The following is a 23,099-nucleotide window of genomic DNA, read 5'->3' on the forward strand; positions in this document are numbered from 1 at the left end:
TTTGTAATGGTTTGAATGAGGTGTCTCCCCAAAGGTCCTGTGTGGATGTAGCAATATTCAAGAGGTGGATCATGAGAGCCGTAACTTAATGTCCATCGTCACGCGAATGGCTAATAACTATAAGCAGGTGGGACCCAGCTGAAGGACACGGGCCACTGGGGGCATGCCCTGAAAGAGTTCATGTTCCTCTAGGTCCCTTCCCCTTTGATTCCTGGCCAGCCATGAATGGAGCAGTGCTCCTTTGCCAACCCCTTCTGCCATATTTTGCCTTGCCTTGGGGCCACAGCAATGGACTTGGCCTATCATGGACTGAAAACCATGAGCCTGAAATGATCTTTTCTCCTTCCTAAATTGTCAGGTATTTTGATCAGAGCAACACAAAGCTAACATGCAATCTTGGCGAAGGCGATGATTAATAATGCTGAACATCTTTTCATGTGCTTATTGCCATTTGCATACCTTCCATGAAGCAGTTTCTTTGCACATTTTTTGAATGGTCTATTTTATTGTTGAGTTTTAAGAGTTCTCACTTTTGGATATCAGATTCTTACCAAATAAATGACTTGCAATTACTCTCATTCCAGTTTTGTTGATATCAAATTTATCGTTTTTCTTATTGCTTACACAGTATAAACTCAATATTGAAGAAATTATTGCAAAACTGAGACCATGATTTACTGATGTTTCCTTAGAATATTAAACCCTATGACCCATTTTGAGTTGTTCTGTATCTGGTGTTGAAATGGGGGTATAATTTCATTCTTCAGGATGTGGATATCCTGCTTGTCCCAATACCATTTGTTGAAAACACCATTTTTTTTTTCCTCCAATGAATTGTCTTGGCACCCTTATTAAAAACCACATGACCGTTTACTTCTGTTGGCTATCTGGGTTCCTTGTTTCCCTATGAATTTTAGGAGAAGCTTGGCAATTTCTGCAAACAGCTGAGATTCCAACAGGAATTGTGTTGAATCTATAGATCAACTTGGTGAGGACTGTCACCTTGGCAATACTGAGATTTTTACTCTATTACCATGGGGGTATCTTTCCATTATTTAGGACTTTTAAACTTTCTTCCAATGATTGTTTCACCTATTTTGGTATTCAAATTTGGTGCATACTTTGTTGAATTTATTCCTAAGCATTTTGTTCTGTTGCTATAATTGGAATTTCTTTCTTGATTTGATTGTTCATCCTTAGTGTGGAGATATTCAATTGATTTTTACATATTGATCTTGTATCCTGCAACCTAGCTAGAACTGTATTTTTGATCAGCAGCCTTACCCTAGTGTGCCTTGCTATAATATATTCAGCAGCTCGAGTTATTTGGTAATTCTTTTAATAAACTGAATTTCCTTTTAGTTGGTATTTCAATTCTAACCAAAATTATTTGGAGTACTGCTTTCTACCTAAAACTACTGGCTAAAATTTTGCTCCTCAAGGGCCAAAATAAAACCTTTATTTTCCCCAAATAAAACTGTTTTGTCTCAGTAAACTAACATTTATTCAATTTTGCTCTTCCACAATGGTTGTGAAAAATTTTTTTTTTAAATTTTTATGTGGTACTGATGGAAATCCAGTGCCTCATGCATGCTAGGTGTGCACTCTACCACTGAGCCACATCCCCAGCCCCTGGTAATCAAATGAACCACATCCCCAGCCCCTGGTAATCAAATGAGCCACATCCCCAGCCCCTGGTAATCAAATTTATACTTTATGCAGTAACTAAAGTGGGAAGCCACAATCCTATCACCTTCTTAGCCCAGCCTTCTGCTTTTGTACTCCAAGCACTATTCAAATACTGTAAACAATCAATATTTGTTCATTCTTAAAGGTCAGGAGTAGCAGCTGCAGGGTGTTTTTTTTCTTCCTGATGGAACGGTATTGAGAGTAGGAAGCATATGTTTAATGTTAACGTACAAAATACTGTATGGAAATCCTCTTAAATTAACACATCACTCCTGTATCATTACTGGCTGCTCATTTCATTCACTGGATTAAATGAATTTTCAGATGATTTTTGGGTGCTTCCCTGATATAACTGAGGTATCTTGAGTATTAAGCATATATTATTTTCTTTGCGACCTACAGACAAGCCTAAAACCCTAAACTTCTGGGGGAAAAGTTACTAAAAAAAAAAAAAAACAAAAACAAACAAACAAACAAACAAACAAAAAACCCCAAAATGTTTCACAATGAATCGGAGAGAAAGATGCAAAAATCAATTTAAAACACTTAACAGAGACTTGACATTTATTGTGCAATTTTATCCCCAACAGAACATGTGGCATTCTAGAGGTATATGAGGTAATAAAATCAATACTCCAATTAGAACACCTGAAATAATTGGCTCTAGTAACAAATGTCTCTTATAATTAAAAATATTGAATGTTTAAAAAACTCTTATAACATTTTAAGTTCCTAAAAGAAATGTGCCTAACACTTAAAAAACAACTTACTCTTCTATATAAATTGTTCACAAAATTTTTTCTTTTCTATTCTATATTACACTATGCATTTGTAGTTTTATTAACATTTCCCTAATGGGTATTAACTCTACACAGTACAATCAAATAGAAATTATTCATAGAGAATCCACAAGACTCCAACAATAAAAATATTAGGATCAATGGATTTGTCACAGTTTTTCCACAAGTATTCATCATAGAAAATAGAGTAAAGGCAAGTTGGCCCCAATGTTAGGCTGCTACATGAAATTCTAGAGAGAGGCATAAAGGCAATGCTTAAACTGGGCAGGGTCAGGCTGGACCAGTGACCTTGAAAGCTTTGTGACCTACCTCTGGCATGCCCTGTTCCTAAGCTCGACCAGGCCCCTCATGACCTTGGCAGGCTTGAACTTAAAAACACAGCCGAATTGATGTTAAAGCCGAAACTACAGGAAAAGATCAACTTATTGTATTTGCCTACAAAATCTTCACAACCATTTTCACAATGACATTGTAAATTAAAACACTCTTCCACACCTGACTTAACTCTAAGGCTACAAATACAACAAATGTAAAGACAATGGAACATTGGCCGATGCCCAGTGCCACTTCTAGGAGCCCCCAAAGACTGTCATTTCACCAAATTAGATTTTTTCCCCTTTTTATATCCCTATATTTTAATACTAGGACTATAAGACAAATGTGAAAGAACTAGCAGTTTTAATCTACTCACTTCTTTTAAATTAAAACTTTTCTTCACAGATTGTTAGGTCAAGTTTTATGCAGGAACCTGGGTAGTTTTCAGAGGATATGTGTTTTGTATGCTCTTATTTAAGTACAAACAAATATCAACTTTTCACCTAGAAGTGTAGATAAGTTTTGAGAACTGAGCTTTGACTACCAGGGAAAACTGAACTGGTCATCCCACTTACTGAACCTACAATGATCTTGATGGATCACTCGGGGCAGTTTCCTTATCCACACACCACTGTGATAATATGAACGGCCTCAGGGGGTAGCTGTGATTGTATGAAAGAATGCATTACAGTGCTTATCAAAACAACTGGCAAACCAGAACACAATAGTTGCATTTCTTAGTTAGCTGTAGTTAACTATTGTAGTCATAGTGTTTTTGAATGGGCCCGAAGCTTTTCCAACATGGCCAAGACACATCTGGACACTTGTACTAGTGCAATTATTCTGAGAATGAACAGATTTTGAATGGGTTCTACTAGCACATGCACTTTCACTGCAATCTGGGGACTAGTGATTCAATAAAAACAAAGCCTTGTATTAACCAGCTATGGGTAATTATGAGAAAAGCTTAATCTAGTCACTGTTACTGCAGGGATTTAGTAATTTAATGCTTTCAACAATCAAACTGACCATGGTGGTCATTAGATGAGAGAAGTCCAACCCTTGCAATGTTTCCCACTATTTGATATACTGGTGAAGGGTAATAGTCATCTCTAATGTGTTAACATGTCAGCTAAAGTTTTAACATTTACGTTTAGAAGGTAAGTACTTAATGAGGTTTTTTTTCAGAGGGGGGGTTTCTTGATGTTTTCTGATGTCAATTCACACTTCTGTTAAAAAAAAGAAAAACGAAAACGAAAAATCCAATGCCACTGCCTAACAATGCAAGCAACTTTGCCATAGTCTGGGTGACATTTCCCTCCATTATTTCAAGTGAAGCAGTTATTTTTATCCAGTACTTAAATGACTGAAAGAAGCCATCACTATGTTTACAAAAATACATAATGATACATACTGTTGTTTAGACACATTTACATTAGAGTTCTGACTTGAGCATTCTATTTGACATGTTTTGCCAAGCAGCTTTGGCACATGTCACTACATTAAACTTACACCAGCAAGATTTGCACCATATGTGCAAAATCATTTTCTATTACATTTCTACAAATCTGTATATAAGAGCTGTCAAAAATTAACACAGATCTGTACTATGAAATGACATAGCACTGAATAAGTGAAGTTATACATTTAAATGCGTTATCTAAGAATGAAACTTTAAAAAATTGAAATCTAATAAACTGAGGAGGTAGTCAATGGGTATTAGGTTTAAGTCTAGAGCACATATTGAATGACAGAATCCAAATGAGAGTGCAATGTGTGTTTGTGTTTCTAAACATTGTATACTTCATCTTTATATAATGCTCCATCCATTTTTTGAGAGCAACAGAAGGGAGGCACAAGTCATTAAAAGCAGCAGGGAAATGTAGAAATCACAAATCAGCAGATTCTAAAGTTTGGGTTCTTGTCTAGATTTTGCATAAATATCAGGTGTTACAAGAAAGTTACTGGATTTAAAACATTTTATCAACATCAGTTACCATCACTTGATGCCACACAGAGTAGCTGGGTAAATTAAAGATTATAACAACATACATATGTATCTCCTGATAGTCCTGATGACACTCTTCTATAAATGTGTTTTATTACTTATGAAGGGGTAAACAATGATCCAAAATATACACTCACCCACTTCACTTTTACTGATGCTGTGGTGGAACAAGGAATACCAAGCAAGGAAGGGCTGCCCAGGTTTAAGGACTGGAGAAAACACTTTCAAGTAAATTGAAATGTTTCCAGTTTTTCTCAAAAGCACTTAACACTTGGGTGAAGCAACCATGAGATTTCTGAACAATGCACCATCAGAAAGTGTGAGAAATGTGACTTGGTTCAATGGCTTGCAGAATATTACTCCCCTCCCCAGGTTCCTGATCTAAGTTACTGACAGATCTTTCCAGGGTTATCCTTAACCTGGCTGGAACCATGCTGGGGCTTCAGTTTACTTTGAGAAACAGAAATATGGAAAACACAAGAAATGCCGAGACACTGTCACTTTTGGTAGGTATGGACTCTTCTGATAGCTTGTACCCTGGACCCACCTAGCCATTGATAAAATTGCCACATTTGGTCTTTGCAGTCAGATTAGCCCTGGGACCACCTTTCACCAATGAAATGGAACACATCTGCATTCCTAGAGTTTTAACAATTACACCAATGCTGAAATGATTCAAGGAGAAAAGTCGACAAAAGAACAATGTGTCCGACTACCAAAGACGTGGCAAATCTATCAAGAAAACAAGCCACATCTCCAAATCTCTAGATCATGGGAAAGCTTAACAGCAATAATGGGATGTCATTTTTAGTGGTGAGTTAAACTGCTAGAGGCTGCTGACCCTTACCAAAAAATACATCCTTTGCTAAGATCCGATTTAACAATGAGGTGACCATGTAGGAATCTTTAACATACAAAGGTAACACAATACCCTACAGGTGAAGCTCAAAGGAAAGCACAGATACGTGCTGTGCTAAGGAGAGGGGCCAGATTATCTGAACTGATGTTGTACCTGGGTCAGGCGGTAAACTAAAGAAGTGGGATGCACAAGACTTACTGTTGAGGACGATGGAACACAAGACTCGAGGCTGGGGATTACAGGTCTTGGCACCAAGAGAAGCATGAGATCTGGCTATGGGATGCTGAGTAAGTTATCCCTGTGGGCCTTAACTTCCTTACGTGCAAGATAGCCAATCTGTGTTTGAACAGTCTAGAATTTGTAGCATATTAAAAGACAGCTGATAATTCACCTGGAAGAGGGTACAGGGGAGGGAAGAGAGCAGGTATGCCTCTGGAACAAAGGTGGTGTGGCAAGCCTAGCACAGCAGCTGTCTTGGTGATGAAAAAAAACTCCAGCCACTCTGTGGGTTCTTTCCCTGCTCAAGTGACAAGCAGGCTGCATGAGATTGCACACCACCCTCAGGAAAGAACAGCACAATGCAGGGCTATGCACAGATGAGAAGAAATGTGCAGAACCCTCAAATTCACAGATAAATAGTAAGAGAAGTTTTTCTTAAAAGCTATGGTCAAGTATTGCTGCTACAGAAGAATGACAATGTACCTTGCAGTAATGACTATAGCCCAGGATGAAAAAAGATGGAAAAACAGATGAGGCTATGGTGGTGTTTTTCTTCTGCAGAAGGTTTCATGTCATCAAAGAAATCTCATAAGACACTGACTTTCTGGACCTCTAAAAACACAAGAAGTATCCTTGCATCCTTGAATAGCCAAAGATATTGGTCTCACAGTTGCCATAAGAGACACTGAATTTGCTTACATAATTTTACTTCCAACCTTGAGCTAATTCACCCAAAAGGATCTCCCTAAATCGTCCAACAAATCTGAGAAATGACCATCTCCATAAACAAACTTTTTAAGAAAGATTAGTTTTTAGGATTTCACATACACTGGATACTAATTATTGAATGCAAAGAATTTGCGATTTTACTTTAACAAAATATAGCATGCTCATGAATTAAAAATTTTCATCCAATTTTCAAAACCTGTGTTCACAGATGACATTAACAGCCTTCGATAAATGCTGCCCATTTAGTTCTTTGTTCAACAAAGAATGTACTAATCTGAACTTGTTTGCTAAAGGAATTTTCTCCTCACCTCCAAAGCTGAACAACTAACCTTCTGGAAATGATTCTAGCACCTCTGTAGCATTTGTTGATAGGAAAGGTTCCAAAGACATCACTAATTTCACATATGAAGCTCAATAAATTAAAGAGAAGTTGAGTTGGAGTGGAACAGTGTTAACGGAGCCAGAGTCTGGAATGCAGGGGAATCCTGGGGCAAAGGCGGCACACAGATCGCATGAGACATTTTCATCAAGACAATGGGAAACAGATAAAACCTAAAGATCAACACAGCACAGAAAACCTCTCAAATTTTGAAGAAATTATGAACAAGCCCATTGCATAGTTATCAGAATGGCCTTGAGGCAGGTGTGTTCTCAGTGCCTGAACATCTGATCAGTGCAGCAAATACCATAGGTTGCACCATGAGCTTGGTCTCAGTGCACCAAACTAATTGATGGAATTATCACTGTTCAACCCGCTACTTTGGCATTGTGTTGACAAAGCCTGACTTAATGCTATGGAACCTATGCATCTATGAACCAAGATATCAAACATTTGAAAATGATTTTGAATCTTTGGATGTTTCTTGATTGGCTTAATGAAAAATGACTACTATTTGTAAACTCCAGAGATCACACAGTGCCCTTTTGATCAACACAGTGGAAGTTTTCTTTATAAAACAACAAAAAAGTAGTTAACTTCCAATTAACCACTGTCTATACCAATGGCCTCTGTTCTCTGGCTTCTTATTAATAGACTTTTTGTTACGTACAGACAGAATGTGATATCTTTGCTGAGAACTCAGAATTCAAGTATTTGGAAAACATGGACAATTTATTTGAATTAAAATAAGAGAAAACTTTTTCTTTGTCCCTCACAATAACTCCCATGTCTTGCCTTCTCTCATGGGCAAACACTAACTCACCATTCCTTGGAGCTACCTCTGCTCAAGAAGCAGAGCTTACCTGAAGATGTCGGACAGGTGAGTAGGAGCTCACCTATTTTTCTACCCTCACTGTCTAGCCAGTAATCACTTAAAATCAACTACAATTTCTTTCTTTTTTATATTACTAAAGTCTGTTGTAGGTGCCATATACTTCCCAAACAACCCTAAAATGGATTTCTATTTGGGAACTGTGGTCAAGGGAGTTTTAAGGTTGAGAATGTGTGAAGTATGACTGAACAACATGCTTTGGACTCTCAGGTGATGGTAAATGGACATTCACAATTGGAGCTCTTGAAAGGACCAGCTGCTACAGCGGGAAGATTCTGTCCACTAATCCCCAGATCCATCCTGTGAACTTTTATTGAAGACTTCATCCTGTGAAGCCTGGTGATCGATTCCTTCATAAAATGAGCCACCGTTGTGCAGGAAAGTTCCCACTGCCCGCCCCTGCCGGGCATGACCCACAGCGTCGCTGAACACTTTGTTTATCTGCTCCTCGGAGGGCATCCACCAATCGGGGTTGGAGGTGCAGTGCATCCTAATGAATTCTGCGGGAATATACACAACAGTAAAGAGAGAGAGAAAAAACAATAGCTGGTTTTGACAGATGACAACAGGACAGGCTGCTCAAACATTAACAGAAGCTCCATCAGAAAAGCTGTATGGGAGATCCAATGCAGTGCCATGATGAGGTCACTTATTACACCCAACTTATTCCAAACCAATTTTCTTCTCATATGTACAAGTAAAAATCCCCTAAGGGAGAGGTCATCTTGCTAAGGAACATCTGCTGTTGAAAACAAAGGTAAATTTGATCAGTAAGACATTGTGTGCACCATGCCTGGTGCAGGTTAGTAACGGAGCACACTGATATTTTGAGAAAGTTAAATCAAGAAGCACAGCAAATATCATTAGCATGGTATTCTTTAACCAGCTAAGAGTTTAAAGACTGAGCACAATAAAATGGCAGGGTCTTAATGAGAGGGAGGGTACTAATTCAGAGAAGGTTTCTTCATTCTTAAAATGCTGCAAGATGGGCTACACTTCCTTCTCAAATTGAAATATCTACATATTTACTAGCATAATATATGATCTCAACTAAATATTTAATGTTACCAGAATATAATCAGCATGCTTGGAGGAGGGATAGCTCAGCTGCCTTTGGCATGATCACCATTTCTTGCCCATGGATTTTACACTTAAGGGCTGGATAAAAGCTGTGGGTTATGCCCCATGTGAGAAATGTACTAGAGACTGTGGACTCTGGCTAGGCAGCCTGGCCAGCATCAGTGTGACCATGGACCAGCAGTGTTCTTCAGGCAATGGCATTGGTTCTCTGGGATGTCTTTTCATCCCTCTGTTTCTCTGACTTGCTATTAACATAAGATGTGAATCAAGTTTCTAGAAAGGGATACAGTTGTGACACCCCTCATCTTGGCTCCTTTATAAGCCTAGGATACAGTTGTAACACCCCTCATCTTGGCTCCTTTATAAGCCTAAGGGCAACTTTGTTGAATATATATAAAGAGTGCACCCAGTAGAGCCCCCAAGCTCAATACTGCCTGTTGGTGAATAACTCCATCACTTTTGATGATATTGGGGAATAAGGGAAACTATGGCTAGTTTGCTAAATGAACCCTAGTAAGTTCTATCACCTAGTCAGTCTAAGTAAAATTTTCAGATTGGCCAATGAGAGGTAGGCTCTGGAGTATACCCAGTTAATACTGGTATTTTTCTCAGATGGTTTCCTGAGGCATGGGCCACTTACATGAGGATCAACAAGATCACCTAGGGTGATCATGGCCAGGAGCCATGCATGCTGAATGAGAAATCTCTGGCGTGGGCTAAGAATCTTAATTGCTAATAAATACCATGTATTCAGCCTAGCCACCTATGGTTGCAGAAACCAAGTGCTTACGGTAAGGTGGCACTCAGCAGGGAACATAGGGATATTCTTTCCAATAAACAAAGACTTTATCAGTGGTAACTTAAAAAAAAAAAAACAAAACTATAATTTCTTCATCAGGAAAATTTTTGATCCCTATCCAGATTAAACCAGTATTAAAACTTTATAGTCAATAAAACTGCTATTGAACTATACAGGTTAATATTTGAGTGTTCTAATGTGGATTTTTCAGATGTGCCAGTGTTCAGTTGGCACTATTATGTTTCTACTTGTCTACATGTTTATTTGTATCTTTCAAATCAACTGTATACCTCCTGATTCCTCCTCCTCACATCTGCCTGCTTTCAATAGTGCAGATCAGCTGCAAAATGATCACCAGTTAATACAAATGAAATGGTAGTGTTATCTGAATACTTAGTATTTTTTTTTATTTTTTTGTGATACTAGGAATTGAACCCAGGGGTACTCTACCATTGAGCTACATTCTCTGCTCTTCTTATTTTTAAAACTTTGAGACAGGTCTAAGTTGCCCAGACTGGTCTTGAACTTGCCATCCTCCTGCCTCAGCCTCCAGAGTCACTGAGCCCAGCTCTAAGCAGCATTTTTAATATAGAAACTTTAAACCAAAACAAAGTTTTACTGGGTAAGATATCCTGCAGGCACTAAGGAAAATTAATTCTAAACAAACTTAAGGAGTTGGGTTGAGTATTCTTGAGAAGAAAGTTAGGGGAGGGGTGGCAGGCTAGAAGTGGAAACAAAGTTCTATTTTACCAAATTAAAAAAAATATATTCCACATCTTCCTTTCTTTTGTGCATTTCCCTATGCTCCCATTTTGCCAGAAATGGCCTCCTCTGGCAGCAAAAAGAAATCTGAATTTAAAGCGTGAAACATGAGGTGCTATGCAATGCTTATGTACCATTAAGTGAGAACAACGAGGCTAAAGCAAACGATTTTTTACAGAGCTTCTCACTACCAGGTAGATGGGCCACATGAAGCCTATACGCTTCTCAGTGGAAAGAAATCAAAATACAGTAAGGCTGAACACTTGTACGGGGCAGCCACAGCCAATGCGGTGAAATGGGATCACGGATGGTGGACACTGAGCGGAAGGATGCAGTACCTCGGAGGCATGTGACTTTAACTGGATCCAGAGGGCGTCTTTCGGGACCTGTCTCTCCTGACTGCACTGACCTTTTCCTTTTCCCAAGGCCGCATGAGTACTTAAGCTCATCGGTTGTGAAAACAAATCTGATGAGGTAGCGAAGGAGCCGTCTCCCATCTTTCTTTGAAGAATTTACAGCCTCGTCCCACTGTTTGCTCGTTATGTAGACGGGATAGTTGTTCAACAGCTGCTTGCTTCCCTGGAAAAGCAAAATATTTTCTCATTACCTACTGAGCCAGCCAGCCAGAAGCCAAAGTGATCTCCATTTCAAAGGCAAACCTGCTTTTTAACCAAGTGGCTATGCTGACAATGAACCGATACTGAAGAGCACAAGTAATTGCTCACACTCAGAACGGGCACTTTTCAAATTACATTTGCATTTTCTATAACAAGAGCCAATGAGGTATAATGAACACCTTTGAAAGAGGAGCTATTTATAACTCGCATTTTAACAGGTAGGTTAAAATGTGTCAAGATCCAATGACAGGAAACACTATTTAAATATAACCTGTAACTTTCCTTTTCAATCTATTAAAATATGCAAAAAATGACTTTGAAGAGTGTGATCAAACAGGTCCCTTCATCCTCTGGTTGGCAGTTAAGTACTTTTAGAAATGGTGCTGGTGGTCTATTTTAATCAGATATTACCCGTGTTTAAAGCACCTAACACCTGATAGCCATTGTGTTACAGTGGAAACAACATTTAAAAAAGTGATTTTTAAAAAAGGGGAATTGTGGAAACTAGAAAAAAAAATCATTAACAATAATGCAAAACAGGTTTCCTCAAATTATAGCTTCTACAAATGCCACTATGTCAACTCAAAATTTTTCTTACTTTTCACCTTCATAATTTATGTCTGCTATAAAATTCCCAGGCTAAATAGCTGCAGTGGGACTAATTATGGGAATTTCTGTAACATTTATAAGCCATGTTTAGTCAATTGCACCTACACAACCATTACTTTAGTTCTGGCTGTCCATAAAATTCTACAGTCCAGGACAAATTAATTAACCCATGATCTCAGTTTTAATGTACTCTTTCCCCAGTAATTAAGGTGTACAAAATAAAGAAGGGAAAACTCATTCAGTTTTACAACTCTGCAAATTTACTACAGGTTATAAATTTGGCACCGTTTGGGTCTGACAAGGTTTTATTTCAAAAAGTGCTCTGCTTAGTTAAGCATTGAGAAAGGTAAGTGGTAGAGAAGCCAACAGAAAAAGGCAGCCAGAGCTGGCTAGGAAACTGTCAGTAAACTGTGCACATGGAAACTCATCACTTCAGTTTTTCCAGAAAGCTATATAGTGTGACTTGATTTCCCTTCTTAAGGGAAGCAGTTGAGGCTGCAGTTTGTGCTATGGATTTAGAGACAAGCTGGATTTAAGATGATTCTTGTTTTTTTTTTTTTTTTGTCTTAAATTAATGTGAGCAAAGTACTCAACCTTGTTGGAACAAAAGTTTCTCCATCTGTAAAATACAATAAACTGTATTATAATGTGTTTATAAAGTGAGCATTTGGGAGCATATACCAATCCTTGGTTCTGTGTACAATGAGGGGGACATACATAGTGTGTAAGAGGTGACTGATCAGAAGACAGGCAGAAACTAACGTTCTACAGCTTGGGAAATGGGAAGTGAGATATAAGTAATCTGGAGCAGTGCAGTTACAGAAGAGGGAATGAGATGTAGAATCAAGAGCACCAGGCAACCAATCCAGTGACTAGGTTATGGGAGATGGAGGTAAGATGATTCCTAAGTAAAAAGGTGGTATCTTGCACAGATAACAGAATATGGCTGGGAGAAGAGAGCAAACAGGGAAAAAAATCTCACTGCGTCTCATGCACTGAGAGGGAAGGGCTTATCAGGGCTCTGTCCAGTTGACGCCCTCAGCCCTCAGGGCAGCCAGGATCGGGGATGAGTGAAATCCAGGCTGGCTGGCCAGAATCATTCCTGGTGTCAAAAGCACCTTTGTGGAAAAACTTTATTAATAACTGTCACCATTTATTGAGCAACTGATGACCAGCCTGAGGTGCTTGCCCCAAGCCCTAGGCATGCTGGCCTCCTTTCTCCTCCCCTGCAGCAGTGTCAGTCCAACTGCAAAGCTGGACTCTGGGCTCACCCTTGGGCAGGTGACTAACTTCTCCAAACTCAGCTCCTTTCTGTCAGAATAGGGATACTACTCCAAGCTTGCTGGTGTATATAGTGAGGCTTCCACCAATGTCCTACCAGATGAAGAGCTCTTGAGAATCAGGATTTTTATCATTTTACACAATATCCTACCCCCAGGGTGGAGAACAGCATCTGTCACACAGTAGGTATAATAAACATGTCCCACGACTGATGTAGTACAATGCTTACTACTGTGGCTGGCACAAGGTGGACAGTAAGGGCAGCTACAGGAAAGAGTGCCTACCTTTTTTTAACCACTGTGGCACTGAGACACTTGAAAAGAGCTGATGAACATAAATTGGCAAAGTTAAAAGAACTTTAAGGAGAGCAACAGATACAAGGGTCTATTAATTTAAAATGTTCCTGTACTTAAGATCTCTGCAAATATACTTGTCCATTTTGGAAAAGGAGACTGTTTATTTAACACTATATTAAAAAATGTTTTCCCTCAGGTGTGTGGAGCTCACCTGCAAGGTAGGATTATGGCTATTTTACCAAGGTCCCAGGATGCAAAGGGGTGGGTTCTTGAATTTGGGGACATGATGCCATGCTGTACCCCTAAAGTCAGTCTATTTCAAGATGGGAAGCTGTGGTTTGGAAGCTGGCAACCCAAGAAAGCTACTTTCTCAAATCCTTTTAAAAATCCACTTATAGAAGAGCTCAGAACTCTTCCAAAATGCAGAAGCTCTACATAAAATATTGTCTCATAAAATGTAGAAATACCATTTAGAGGTAATTTTCATCAAGAAAAAGGAAAAGAGAGAATACGTAATTTACAGCCCAAAACACAACTCAGAATGCCCTGTGGGTTATGGATGAGAGTTATAATCCTGTTGTGGCATAGTTAATAGAAATAAAATGTGACAAATAATAAAAATGAGAAAATGCTCATGTGCTTGAAATGACAATAAAAATAGGATAGTAATAATGATGATGATGGGTAATAAAAGGTTAAATAGTCCTATCCAACGGAAATGCAGTTATTTTTTCCTCTGTTTTTTACATTTTTATGGAATTCTGATTCTCTAGCCTCTTCAATTAGCCACCAACAGGTTATAAACGCTGACCTGTTGTTGAGTCACTTTGATAAAACTAAGATAAATAACCCTAAATTAAAGTCTTTGCAGGCTCATAGCCAAACAGAAGACACAGGTGTACATTAAGTAAGGTCTGGAGTTCTGCATTAGACCTGTGAACAATGTGCTACGTGAGCATAAAACAGGAAGGGCAGTCGGGGAGAGCTTCCTCAAAGAAGTGGCTTTTCATCTCTGTTTACATTTATATGACAAAAGTGTCAAGTACGAAATGTAGACTTTATTATTAGTCTGAGTAATGAAAGGATTTTAAGCAAGTAACATTTAGTTTGGATCTGTAATTTACAAGATAGAGATGAAAAATCTATTCTAATACTCCAGGTGTAAAGTGCTAAGTGCAGCTCAGAGAGAAGATAGGCAATTCACATGGCTGTAGAATCAGCGTATGCCAGGAGGAAGGAGGGGACAGCCAAGACATTGTCAGAAACTCCTACCTGGCTTGGTGGGACTGTTACTGAAGAGAAAACATGAGCATGTGTGTTCAGAGTGAGGGTGATGAGGCTCAGGGGTGTGTGGGCACCCCAAGTGGTGCAGTAGACAGTGGCATAAGGTTGAGCTGTGGGGACTGGGGCTCTCCATACCCACTGGAACTTCTTAACCTTCAAGCGGTGGATGTTATAAGAACAGAACTGAACAGAGAAGATCAAGAGAAGATGAAGAATGAAACTCTGGGGAACAATGGATGGAAAACTCTTGAGAGTGCAGTAAGAAAAGGATGGGGAATCCAGAGAAAGTACCAATGCTAAGGCCAAGAAGAAAAGAGATAAGGGCTACAAGAAGGTCCCTGGGGCGGGTAACCAGCAAAGGCACCTGAAAACATTCCAGGGGGTAGTGAAAGTAGAGTGAGATTACAGGGTGGAGAGCAGATGGGAATTAGGAGAGTAGGGACAGTGAACAGGGACCAGTCTTCAAGTGTTTAATTCATTAAAAAAGGGAGGTCATCATTCAGCAAACATGAACTGAGGACCTTCTAGGACAGATACCGGGGATACTACTGGGGATAAGACCTGGGCTCCAAGCTCAAGGAGCAAGACGTGTCATGGCGTGGCAGGAAAGCACTGTCAGAGGGTGATGTGAGAGCATACTGCAATGGAAGGAGAAAGAAAGAATATCAATTGAGGAAGGAAGGGGGAAGTAAAGGGAGGCTTTTTTAGGGTAGGCAAGACTTGAGTGTGTTTGATAGTGTTCTTAAGCCTTGGAAGGAAAAGAACATATTCACCACCAAGCCTTCAATACCTTGTAAAGATGGATCATGTCTAAACTGACATACCATTACCTTCAAAACGGACCGTTTCTCCTACACACGGAGAGACTGTTGTTTCTTCTACTGAAGTCAGGAGAAAAAGTGGCTCATGTTCAGGAGCCCTAGGTCAGGAAAATAGCCCACCTGAACTCCAGAGAATGTCAGGTGGGAGATGCTCCATCATGAAAGGCATTATGGAACACTAGCTCTGCCTGAGGGTGCGAAAGGTGGGTGTCTCCCACTGTAGGCCCTTGCTCTGCCAAAGGAAAGGTGGAACTGCCTGTGATATTTCTTCTTTCTTTCCCCTTTCAGAGTGCAGAGCTGAATCTTTATGAGCAAAATACATGCCTTCCCCTACCCCACAGAACACATACATGCAGACAACAGATCATCAACTTTTACCTGGCTAGCCAATCTATTCCGGCATAAACCAGTTATCAAAAGGCTTCATCTTAAGGAAATTCCACACAGAACTTACTTATCTTTGGACCCCTAAGACCTACCTCGGTGGGCTGGTCAGCTGGCTGTGGCATCAGGAGTTGGTTATGGTGCTGCAGTACCGTCTTCAGGTAATCTAAAACGGTCTGGCAGGGCACTGGGAGGAAGGAAAGGCAACAGTTACACATTAGCTAGCCCTCAACATGAAAATAAACTCTTGAGGTCTAAAAACACAGTTGATGTGAACTTCTAAAAAAAAGGATCTGTTTTCTAAAGGAAATAGAATCTCCTTTCATTTGACATCCGCAGTTATTTCAGTTAGTAAATACAGAACAGATGCTACAGTTTGGGGACAATTTTTAGGATCAGCACAATTTGAGATCTTTCAAGTCCAACTTACTCCAATGCAAATCTGGGTCAACAATAACGATCATGAATAACTCAAAGAAGAGATGTGAACTCTGACTTTACTTTTGGTATAAGCACATGATGGCACTTTTAAAATTAAAGCACTGAAAGCTAATATTTCTCTGGCTGATAATGATATAATATTCATTGCTATGGTTTAAATGCAGTTTTTCCCTCTAAGGTTCATGAGCTGAAGCTTGGTCTCTGCAGTGTCAATGCTGGGAGATGGTGGGACTACTTAAGAGGTGGAGCACAGTGCAAGGCTCCTGAGTCAACAGGCAATGCCCTGGGAAGGAACAGTGGGTCCCTGAGTTAGTTCCTGAGAGAAGGGTAGTTATAAAAGATCAAGTCTGCCCCAGCCCTCCTCATGCCCTAGCTTCCTGCCCCACCATATGATCTCCTTCTCACACCTCCTCCCACCATGATGCTATCTGCACAGAATGATGCAGCCAGGACCCTTGCCAGAACCAGCACCTTGGTGTTTCAGCCTGTAGCGTCCCAAACTGAGCTAATAAACTTCTAAGTTACTCAGCTTTGGGTACTTCACTATAGTAATAAACAGGTATGTTCGTTCTTTCTTTTTTTGGAGACAGGGCCTTGCAAAGTTGCTGAGGCTGGTTTTGAACTTGTGATCCTCCTGAGCTGCTGGAATTACAGGAATGCACCACTGTGCCCAGCTGAAGAAGTTCATTTTTAATGACAGAATCAATCTAGTTTATTAACAAACAGGAATCCTATTCAATCAAGATTTGATTCCCAACACCTGACACACAGTTCTTACTGAATGCATCCCTTTCTCTGGTTTTAAGAAGGTCCATTGATTTGGTCCAATTCAGACTTGGTATGTGTTTCATTGACTATTACACAATTTTTTTTTTTTGAGACTTTGTCTTATATATTCGTTTAATAATTACAGTAAAACTGAATAGATATTAACCCAATAGAACATGACTTTTTTGTTCCATTACATAAATAATGCCTACATCTTAAGATTTATATTAGCACTCTTTCAGGAATTTTGACTAATTGCTTTCAAAGGTCTTGGTAGCTTAGTTAAGAATCTAATTTATATGAATTGTTGCCACTATCTTTCTTAGCTGTGTTTTCCTAAGATGTTTTTGTCACATTAAAGAAAATAATAAATATTTAACCTAAGCCCCAGTTTTAAAGTATCACCACAGAGCTTTCTTCACTTTCTTTTTCTCACTTTTTTTTTCTTCAGATAGCAGACAGAAGTTATCATTTTTATCCCTTGCTAATGGCTTTGGGTTTTCAGGTGACATCACATAACAAACTAAAAATTATATCAACAGCCTTTTGAAGAATTTAAATGACAAGAAGTAGAAGTAGGTTAAGAAATCTTTCTTCTTGCCTCCAAATTATTTTCTTTAATAACCATCCTTACAGACCTGTGTTATGGCCATCACGAATAGCCCTCTGAATATATTCTTCAAATTGAAGTAGCATTTGCTGCACAGCCACAGAGGTCAACCAAAGTAGCCACAGTGGTGTCAGTTTGAAGTAGGCCTATTACTACACCACAGTTTAATAAAACCTGTCAACTCCCGATTTCAGCCTGTGAAAGCCCAATCCACTTTACAGATGCCATAGTGAGAAGGATACCTCTTTTGGCTTTGGACATTAATTACTGGGAAAAAAAATAAAGCAGAATTGAGAAACTAACAGAGGCAGGAGACAGGGCTGTATTTTAGTTCTGGGGTTTTTACTCATTGTGTGGCCTTTGTTTATTTATTTTTAATTTTTATGATGTTTGAGTCTCTTCTAGACGGGGCTGCATATGAGGATCCAAAGCAGCACTTTTTTCTTCACAGTTTATGATAAGGATAAAATGCAACAGTACATATGACTGCCTCACCAAGTGACAGGTGCAAGGAATGACCTTGGATTCAGCTCGGAAGTTTTACTAAAATTTTGTAAATGTAATTAGGATTTGAATGAACTTCCTTTGATTCCTTACTCATATTTTAGAGTCATTAAAATTATGAAAAAACTTTTAAATGAAGCACAAAAAATGCTTACGAGGAGGCATATAAAATGGAATATTCAGTATGACTTCAACCATGTTAAAAATAATTATATGAGAGATAGGAAAGAAATAAGCCAAAGTGCTAATAATAATAATAATTTACAATGAGGGGCTGGGGTTGTGGCTCAGTGGTAGAGTGCTCACCTAGCGTATGTGAAGTACCGGGTTCGATCCTCAATACCACATATAAATAAATAAAATAAAGGTGTTGTGTGTCCACCTACAACTAAAAAAAAAATTATTTAAAAAAATAATTAGCAATGATTTATATTTTAGTTGTGGGATTATGGTAGTTGTTACTCCTTTCTCCTTTGTCATCCTTATAAAAACCAGTACCAGTACAGGTTGAGCATATCTAATTTGAAAATCCAAAAATGCCCCCAAATCTGAAACTTTTTGAGGGCCAACATGACATTACAAGGAGAAAATTTCACACCTGATTTTGTGTGATGGGCTGCAGTAAAAATGCAGGCACACTGAAAAGTTTGTATAAAATTACCTTCATGCTACCTGTATGAAGTGTATATGAAACATTAATTGACGTTGTGCTTAGACTTTGGTCTAAGGATATCTTATTATGTATATGCAAATATCCCAAAATTAGCAGAACTCCAGAATGTGGGAAGTTGTAATCCTAAGCATTTCAAATAAGAGATACTCAACCTGTATCGTAAAGAATTAATTTAGAAGTCTGGAAAACACCTCTATGACTGTCATGTCTCCTCCCTTGCATCTATTACCTTCCATGGGGAATACAAAGCCCTGGTAGAGCTAAGAGGCCAACTCTCCCTGCTTTTCACACACCCAGCATTTAGGCAGCAGTGCTAAGCTAGCCATCACCAAGGCCAGCTGATTTATCCATGCTAGAAGAAAATGGAATTGTATGTGCATCTGCTGGCTAGCTATAGGGGGCCTGATTTAGGGCAGGAAGACAGGACAAAACTCCTACTAGTGGACTGTTTAACCAACTGAAACAGCCACTGCTTTGGGCATGCTGACTGATTCCCTTCTTCCAGGCTTTCCCCTGATGTCCTCCCCATCAGTGATCCTGCAAGGCAGATGCACCTCGGCCCCTCCAGTCCAGGGCCAGAGTGCACTCCCATTAAGAAAGGGGAGTATTATTCTTGGCTGAGGACTCTGGATAATTGCCTAGATTTTAACAGGAAGGCCATAGAATCAAGTGCAATGTTTTCTGTGGGATTGAGGGGGATACCTCAAAATCAATCAATTTGGAAAACAGAGGTGAGTGAGTATAAACTGCATTTGAAACATAAATGAATTCTGTTTATTAGAGGTAAAACATACCCTGACCCACAGCTTCACCATGCTGCCTGCCTAGAAGAGGCACAGGACACTGAAAGGGAGTTGTGGAAAATCTCCTGTTCTCTTGTCCCTTTGTCTTATTCACCTACAGTTTGTGGACTGCAGTGGAATTTCTAAGTGTATATTCGGGGCTCACAGGGAATAAGGATACAGGGTGTCATGCATGGTTCCTTGCAGTTCAGACCACCACGTAATACCCCTGGTCTCCAATGGAAGAGAGCCAGGTCAGGGCTTACAGCTTGAAAAGATCATCAACAGGGTCCTCAAGGAGCAGATTATGCCCCCAGAGACAGTCACTTCTAACTGCCTTTCATGCAAACACGACTTCAGATCCATTGGGCAGATTTCACCCATTCACTTTTTCATTCTGCAACCTACTAGAAAGTAAATGAGAAACCCAAACCAAAAATACGTATTAAAAGGAAAAAATGTTGTAAAGGAACCCAAAATGCACCTCTCCTGACATGAATGTTTTTAAGTTTTTCCCCTCCATGCAACAACACTTTAAAATGCGTATCAGAGAAAATAGGAAGCTCCTTTGCATCAACAACAAAAAGGAAGACTCCCTAGTCTATGTGGATGCTTATCATGGTTAGGAAAGGGGAGTTAAATCCCATAAAGAATGGAGGTTTTTAAGACATCCTAAGATAATATGATAGATACCTGGCAAAAAGTCTTGAGAATTACTCCTCAAGTAACTGTTGGGTCCTGTTTTTTAAATGTACTAATGCTGACACTTACAAACTACGTGATCCTGGGACAGTTGCTTGATCTAAGTCTGTCATCTCATTTGTAAAACTGGAATAGCTACTGCCAATTAGTTGAAATAATACATGCAAAGCAGTACCCAGGAAGTACTGCCTACTATAAGCTATGATGATTTTAAGAGTAGGAGTCTAGTGAATTCTTCACAGAAGCCACTTAGCTGTTGACCATGCCGTCTTGGCTGCTGGGCTATCTAAGCAGCTGTGCAGTAAGGTTCTTCTAAGGGAAACCACTCTAATTCTGGTTTTGCCTTTTGTTGTTTTTTTTGGTACTGGAATTTGAACTTGGGGCATTTAACCCAACTTGGGGAATGATGAGAAGTGGAAGAGCCCTTTTTTGCATTTTATTTAGAGACAGGGTCACTGAGTTGCTTAGTACCTTGCTAAGTTGCTGAGGCTGGCTTCTGAACACGTATTCCTCCTGCCTGAGCATCCTGAGCCACTAGGATTACAGGTGTACACCACTGTGCCCGGGCGGTTTTGCCCATATTAAGGGTGTGCAGGGCTCTAGTTCTAATTCTCATTGCAGGTGACTACATTAAAATCTTGATCAGTTTATTATTCCTCAAGCATTATTTAGTCTACCTTGCCAGACAATTGTTTTTAGAGATTTAAAAACTTTTTAAAATGTACCACACACAATTTTATAGGGAGATTGAAATTTCTTACTGTCCTTTGACAACCATGGCCACCTGTGTGCTTAATCATTTTTTAAGTGTTCTATTCACAGTCTCTATAAAGCTAAGCTCCTAAATGGAACTATTTAGAAATAAATAATCAGCTCTAGGTATTAGTCTACAGATGAATGGTTATATTTTTGATAATGACAATGCCTTATTTCCACTTAATTCAATTAATTGTGTAGCTGCCACAACATGCCTGACAGTGGGCCAGGAATTGGGGACACAAAGACAATTCTGACTTTGTTCTGTCTTCAGGGCCTTAAAGGACCTCTCTTCCTATCTCATTAGGCAACAGACATATAGAGTAAACACTTTCCTTGAAAATGGTTTTAACAGAAAAATGCATGATGTACTATGGAAATTGGTTAGTTGTGCTTGGGATCTGGGGAAAGGTCTGTTATGGAGAAGAAGTGTCACCTGTATTGAAGGATGTGCAGGAGTTTCTCAAGGGGGAAGACGGCAATATGTTCCTGGGTTGGAAGGGATAGCAGGAGTAAAAGGAAGACCAGAGGCATACAACTGTCTGACTTCTCAGAGAATCACAAACTGTCCAGTGGGATCAGAACACTGGTGGATAGTGGGCACTGAGGTGAGGGTGGAGTTTTCAATTCAGGACAGGAAGACAGCAAGGTAGTCAAGGGCCTTGTGTGCCACAATGATGGGGCTGGATTTTACTCCACAGACTAGGGGCTTTTTGGCAATTGATGACCTGGGGCAATTTGAGGGGAGTGACTGGAGTCTGGGAGAGAAGTTGAGTGACCCTTACAGCCCTCTGAATTATGAGATTTGCTCAGATAAAGGCAGTGGGAAGAGGCAGGAGGGTTCAAACTGGTGAGTATGTGACAGTGGAATTCAGAGGCTTGGGGAATGACAAAAAGTGGGAGAGAGAGATGAGTCATGGTGGATCTGGGGCTCCTAACCTGGGTAATGAACTGAAGGGTGACATTTTACAAGTTAAGAACACTGTTCATTAATTTAGGAAGAGTACTTAAGTTCTCTGTATTGCCAAGCAAGGAACAGACGCCTTCTCTCTTTTTTCTTAGAGCTGAAATTTATCGAGTGTTCACTGGAATACCTAGCAGGCACTCACTTGCTACTTATTTAATCTGTTTTTTTCAACATCTCTGTAGTATTGTTAACCTGTTTCATGGAGGGAGAATGTGAGTCTCAGAATGGTTACATTATTTGCCAAATCATGGACTCTGTGTCTGCAAATGTGCTTACTTGTTAATATCCACATCAATATCCCTGGTGCTTCTGCAGTCACTCACAGACATGGGCAAAGCACAGGGAAGTTTAAGTCACCTGACATGCACAGGTCCAGCTGAGACTGACCACTGTGATGGTCTCTGTCTTCTTGTTTCAGTTCTCATCTGTAGACAAGTGTCCTTGCTGTGGTCTGTTTTTGTGCTGGGTTTTCATTAGTGATTTTACTGCCTAAGTGGCCTTTAACTTAGTTCTCAAGTGGTGTCAAGTGTTCCTAAGCACAAGCAGGTGTCTAGTGCCTTATGGAGGCAGGTGTGTTGGACAAGCTGCACTCAGGCCTGGGTTATAGTGGTGTGGGATTCTACAGGCCAGTGGAGTTCAATGTCAACCAACCAAATACAAACAGCAAATAAGGTCTCTTTGAACACACACACCCATAAACAAGGTATGTAATGATTAGTGGAAAACACTGTGAGCAGGGGCTCTCTGTAACATACTTTGTACTTCCCCTAGGAATAATGCTAATTCACTGTTCACAAACTTTTATAGAACACAAGGGCCCATACAATGGAAGATATGGAGTCAGAAACCTTGGATAATAATCCTAGGTCTGCAACTGATCTCATCTGTCTGGGTCTCAACAACGTTGTCTGCAGAATGGCGATGATAATATTTGCTATAGACTCATGGAGTTATGAGAATAAACTGAAATGATTATAAGCATTTTTTTTTTTTTTTGAACAAAGTAGGACTGTGGTTGTAGCTCAGTGGTTGAGCACTTGCCTTGCATGCGTGAGGCACTGGGTTCGATCCTC

General features: G+C 39.7%; 1 protein-coding gene across 1 annotated transcript in view; it reads right to left on the bottom strand.

Annotated features, from left to right (window-relative positions):
• Positions 1 to 7,678: 7,678 nt before the first annotated feature.
• Positions 7,679 to 23,099, bottom strand: part of Bend4 (BEN domain containing 4) — a 28,276-nt gene continuing 12,855 nt past the window's right edge. Inside the window, exons 3-5 of the mRNA XM_027936122.2 lie at positions 15,919 to 16,010; positions 10,870 to 11,110; positions 7,679 to 8,390 (exon numbers count right to left, since the gene is read on the bottom strand). Of these exons, the coding sequence (XP_027791923.1) occupies positions 8,173 to 8,390; positions 10,870 to 11,110; positions 15,919 to 16,010 (551 nt within the window). The 3' untranslated portion in view covers positions 7,679 to 8,172. The remainder of the gene's footprint in view (positions 8,391 to 10,869; positions 11,111 to 15,918; positions 16,011 to 23,099) is intronic.

The sequence above is a fragment of the Marmota flaviventris genome, chromosome 7 (assembly GCF_047511675.1).
Source record: "Marmota flaviventris isolate mMarFla1 chromosome 7, mMarFla1.hap1, whole genome shotgun sequence".
Taxonomy (NCBI): domain Eukaryota; kingdom Metazoa; phylum Chordata; class Mammalia; order Rodentia; family Sciuridae; genus Marmota; species Marmota flaviventris.